The sequence below is a fragment of the Triticum aestivum genome, chromosome 2D (genome assembly GCF_018294505.1).
Source record: "Triticum aestivum cultivar Chinese Spring chromosome 2D, IWGSC CS RefSeq v2.1, whole genome shotgun sequence".
NCBI classification, from domain to species: Eukaryota; Viridiplantae; Streptophyta; class Magnoliopsida; order Poales; family Poaceae; genus Triticum; species Triticum aestivum.
The window spans coordinates 83,364,037-83,369,010 of record NC_057799.1 but is presented as its reverse complement, the minus strand read 5'-3'; the positions used below and the strand labels follow the sequence as shown (position 1 = coordinate 83,369,010).

The 4,974-nt window shown below is 42.6% G+C and overlaps 1 protein-coding gene across 2 annotated transcripts; it reads left to right on the top strand.

The window, feature by feature from the left end:
• The first annotated feature begins 903 nt into the window (after positions 1–903).
• LOC123048850 (GDSL esterase/lipase At1g28600) lies at positions 904–4,495 on the top strand. 2 transcript variants are annotated; one of them, XM_044471871.1, is made up of 6 exons: positions 904–1,222; positions 1,316–1,522; positions 1,629–1,780; positions 3,021–3,336; positions 3,448–3,523; positions 4,123–4,495. In XM_044471871.1, the coding sequence occupies exons 1-6, from the start codon at positions 973–975 to the stop codon at positions 4,493–4,495; spliced, it is 1,374 nt and encodes a 457-aa protein (XP_044327806.1). In that variant the 5' UTR covers positions 904–972. The 2 variants fall into 2 exon arrangements, with proteins under 2 accessions (XP_044327806.1, XP_044327807.1); XM_044471872.1 differs by lacking the exon at positions 4,123–4,495 and having other exon boundaries at positions 3,063–3,336; positions 3,448–3,853.
• The last annotated feature ends 479 nt before the right edge of the window (positions 4,496–4,974 follow it).

The window sequence follows — 4,974 nt, the reverse complement described above, 5'->3', positions numbered from 1 at the left end:
GACAAGGTCAAGGTGCATGAAAATCGCACACAATCAGCAAAACTTGTGCAATGTTTCTAGCTAGCTACAAACAGTTAGACATGCCCGATCGTGTGTGAGATGTCAACGTGGAATAAAATACTAGCACGCTGCCGGCTCGTCGTCGTTAGCAGGGGCCTCGCGCATCTCCACCACTGCCTCCTTGTGGGTTCGTCGTTGGAGGAGCCACGCTTCGCCGCCGCCACCAAAGCACACGGCCGTTGGAGCCGTGCTTGCCACACCACGGCCGCGGCCGTTGATGCCCGCCACGGTGCGCAAAGGCTGTAGCTTGCCTACTGTGAGCAGTAGGTGAGCGTCATCTTGCGGGGGACGTGCGTCGTGGGTCGTGGGGGTTCAGTTTCGCCTGATTTTCGATTTTTCTGCTTGGTTCTTTCGTTCGAAAAAGCAAATGAGCCGTGGTACTCCCAACGACAATTCCCCTTTGCTAAGAAAGTCAACCCCCAAAATAGTCCACTTCCTAGGTGTAATTTCCATGATACTTCATACTTCACTTTGTATTCTAATTCTCGACAAGATGTCATTGGTTACATAGTAATGCAAAAAAAAAAACGAGTACCTTTTTCCAAAAGGGTCAAACTACAATGGAATCATTTAAACTGTTACATTTGTTCTAGTCAAAGAGAGAATTTGCCTGCATAGTCAGCACTCAAGTCTCACAATCTACAACTCATATTTTCCTAAATAAATAGGTGCCAAGTTGAAGAGTCAGTTAGTAAGAAGATATACCTGTAAATTCATAGGAAATGCCCGTCAAACATACATTTGGTTGACTGGGAAATTATCATAACATATGTGCATTTTAATTAACCTTCGCTTTGCCTTGTTTATCAAGGTATGCTTGCTTATATATAGCATTTGGTGACCAAGCATGCGTGGAAGCCCCAACTTACAAGCATCAAGCAAGCTTTGGTACAGCAGCGCAAGCAACCAAGTATGAGAACAGCGTTCCTCTTGCTCTTCAACCTGGCGTGCCTCCGCGGTGCCTACTCCGGTGGCGGCCGGAGCCGCTTCACCTCCATAATCAGCTTCGGCGACTCCTACGCCGACACGGGTAACTTGGTCATGTGGCCTGAGCCCTTCTTTCCCGGTCCTCTACCATTCGAGAACCTCCCCTACGGCCAGACCTTCTTCGGCCACCCCACCGGACGTGTCACCGACGGCCGCCTTGTGCTGGACTTCATCGGTAACCATCTATATATGCACTGCCAAACTTAGGCAACTACTGTGTACAAGTCAACCTCTGCTGATCCTGACTAAACGTTGCTTCATTTTACAGCCGAGGCTTTGGGTCTGCCTTTCGTGCCGCCGTACCTCGCCAAGGGGAGCAACTTCTCCGCCGGAGTCAACTTCGCCGTGGCAGGAGCGCCGGCTCTAACCCTGACATACCTGCAGGGACAGAATTTGACCGTGAACCCTCCGATCAACAGCTCCCTCCACGATCAGCTCGAGTGGTTCCAGAAACTGAAGCCTTCGCTCTGCAAGGGTAGGTGGCTAAACATCAGTGATCAGTCCTCGGTCACATGATTTTTAGAAAGTACCGTAATTATGTCCAATTGATTTATCTCATCGTACGTCGAGGGCGTGTGCAGGACAAGGTGCTGATTGCTTCGGGAGCTCCCTGTTTATCATGGGAGAGTTTGGGTCAAATGACTACAGGAACATCCTTATGTCCAACAGGACGGTTGAACAAGCCTTAGTTTATGTTCCTCTAATTGTTGACAGCATCTCCAGAGGCGTAGAGGTACTATACTATACTGTGAACACACTGGATGAAAAGTCCTTTATTCCTCTAATTCTCACAATTTGCTACTCCGTCAACATGTATTCTTGTCACTTTAATTCTGCAACGAAAGACTTGTTTATCTTTTATATGCTAGTTGTGTCACGCCGTGATCATATCCATCATTAGGAAATTTTGTTCTTGATTATGTGGCTAGAATCAATGGAGTTCCGGCCTGTAGAAATTAGAGACAAATGTGTCCAGTATATTAGATAACGATTTTCCAATAAGTAATTTTAGAACTAATAAATGTTGAGAAATTTTCTCGCAAAAAAATGTTGAGAAATTATTAAAACAAGTCAAACGAGATTAGTGAAATGTGTATTTTTTACGCTATAATAATATAATTTGTTAAATTGTGATCCAAATTATGACCATGTTGGACAAGGTACCTTCTAGTGTTAACATAGTACGAGAGGTATAAGGATTCACGCATACGAATACAACTTGTTTTTTTGTCCCCAAGGACTCTTATTTATTGCCCTCTATATGTACCACATTTAGTCGCATGTGTCATGCCATCTTGTAGTTGCAATACTTCTATATCATAGTGAAATTCCACCTTCCCTTGTTCGTGGATTTTCCACGCAAAAATATGTCTCTCATCTCTAGTGTAATCTCGTTTTATCAAACATAAATCATCAGATCGAAAATATTGTTCTAAAAATATTTATTATCAAAACAATATTATATAATAACATTCTTTTCTAGATAAATTATAGTAATATTTCAACTGCATGTTAATTTTAAGATGCACTGCCCCAATGTGTCCAAATTGATACCCGGATAAATTTCCATTATCTGAATTGAATACATTTTTTTACTAATAACAGCCCATCAAGATTGTAAAATCAAATTGCAATGTGAAATTTTGAAACTAAAAATAATGTGAACTATTAATAAGAGGACTGCCAGCTTACAGTGCTTAAAAAAAGGACTCCCAGCTTACTAGTTACTACTCCCTCCGTTCCTAAATATAAGTCTTTTTAAAGATTGCACTACAAACTACATACGGATGTATATAGACATATTTTAGAGTGTAGATTCACTCATTTTGCTCCGTATGTAGTCCATAGTGGAATCTCTAAAAAGACTTATATTTAGAAACGGATGGAGTACAAGCTACTGTGGGTACTGTAATATACAAAGAATGGGTGATAGGCATATTTTGTTTGCTAACACTTCTATTCTTATATGTTAGTCATGGCTCAAGCTAAACCGAGGAAATGACAATCCCTTGCAGAGACTGATCCAGCAAGGTGCCAAATACATCGTTGTGGCAGACGTCTTCCCGACTGGCTGCATACCGCCAATTCTCACAATGCTCGCTAGCCCAAACAAGGTGAAGTACGATCGTCATGGATGCCTGAAGAGTGGGAACAGGCTCGGGCGCTACCAGAACTCTCTCCTCCGCCAATGGATCAAGTTGCTCCGGCACGAGTACCCACATACGAAGATCATCACCGCTGAGTACTACCGACCCGTCCTAGCTTTTCTAGATATGCCGGGGCATTTTGGTGAGCTGGTACTCCTTTCTAATTAATTTAGCTAGGTGTTCTGTAGTTCAAGATTAATGTAGTGCCACAAGAAAAGATATAAACTTGTAATCTCCCTGTGGCATCTCGCAGGACTGAACAGCAGCACAACCCTCCTCGCTTGTTGTGGTGCAGGAGGCCCTCCTTATAACTACGACTTCAACGCAGGGTGTGGCCTGCCGAGTGTGAAGGCATGCGCAGATCCATCTCGGGCGCTTCAGTGGGATGGTTTCCACCTGACGGAATCCGCCTACAGGGCCGTTGCTGATGGGTGGCTCCATGGCACCTACGCAGATCCACCGATAATGCATGTTGCACGCCCATAATTTGTTTCCTACTGGCTTAAAACACGTATATTAGAGTTAAAAATTCAGATCCATGGGCATGCGTAAATTTATGTCTCTATATGTATTGGCTTGAAGCAATTATCCATTTATCTAAACTAGCGGGACAACCCGTGCATTTGTGTGGTTAAATTTAATACATATTGTTGTACAAATTATTTTCTATTTTTGCCGCACTCTCCGATACGAAACTTCAACAACATTATTTTCAATATGAATATGTCGTATTAAATTATAGGAGTTCTGAGCATGAAATCCAATGGCAACCAGTGTGTGTGGGGCTTGATAGATGAGACCTTATCGAACATTTAATTGCTCGCAACATCCCTGACGCTAGGCTATGGCTCATGGTGATGATGGACTCCTTGAAGGAAGATGATTTCGTTTTGCTGCTGGTGACTTTATTGTCAGTATGATGGGCTAGGAGGAAGGCCATACATGAGCAAGAATTTCATTCGCCGCTGTCGACTTTCAGTTTCATTCAGAAATACCCTGCAGACCTTGCCTTAATTCCTCGCGGGGCTTCCGGGACGGCGACCTCCACTGCAGTACAGCAACCTACAGGGGCCAGAAGGAAAACCTGGACACCGCCACTGGAGGGACACTTCAAGCTGATGGTTGATGCTGCCATCTCAAGAAATAATGACAGAAGATGCATTGCAGTCATCTGTCGCGATGAACTGGGTCACTACCAGGGCTCATCTGAGGTTGTGCTTCAGGACATGGTTAAGGCCGAGACGCTGGAGGCTATGGCGTTTAGGGAAGCTTTTGCGCTAGCATTGGATATTGTTGGGTAACGTGATTGTATTGGATACATAGGATAGACTAGGAGAAAGTATTCTGCCTTGTCTTTACTCCAAATAGATCATCTATATCTATACCTACTAATAAAAGAAATAGGTATTCTTTGTCCGTGATTGCTATTTTATAAAGAACCCCTGATTTTTCTGACATTAAACCCGCAATAGATATCAAATATTTTTTTAAATACTCATATCCTGTAAACCGTAACTCCTAATTTAACATGTTATATATGAATTTTGATTAAAAAAATATATAGAATCTGAATGTAATGTTATTTTACCTGATAACAATTTAAAAAATACTATCTAGAATGCAAACTTAATCAATAATGCATTTATCCATATGTTTTTGTTATTTTCCTTTACCGGCCCGTAACAATACCCCATTTCACACATGTCATGAATAAATGCATGATTACTTCCCGTTTCTTTGTACGGATTAAATCTATATGCAAGCCCTGTTGAAATAGAAT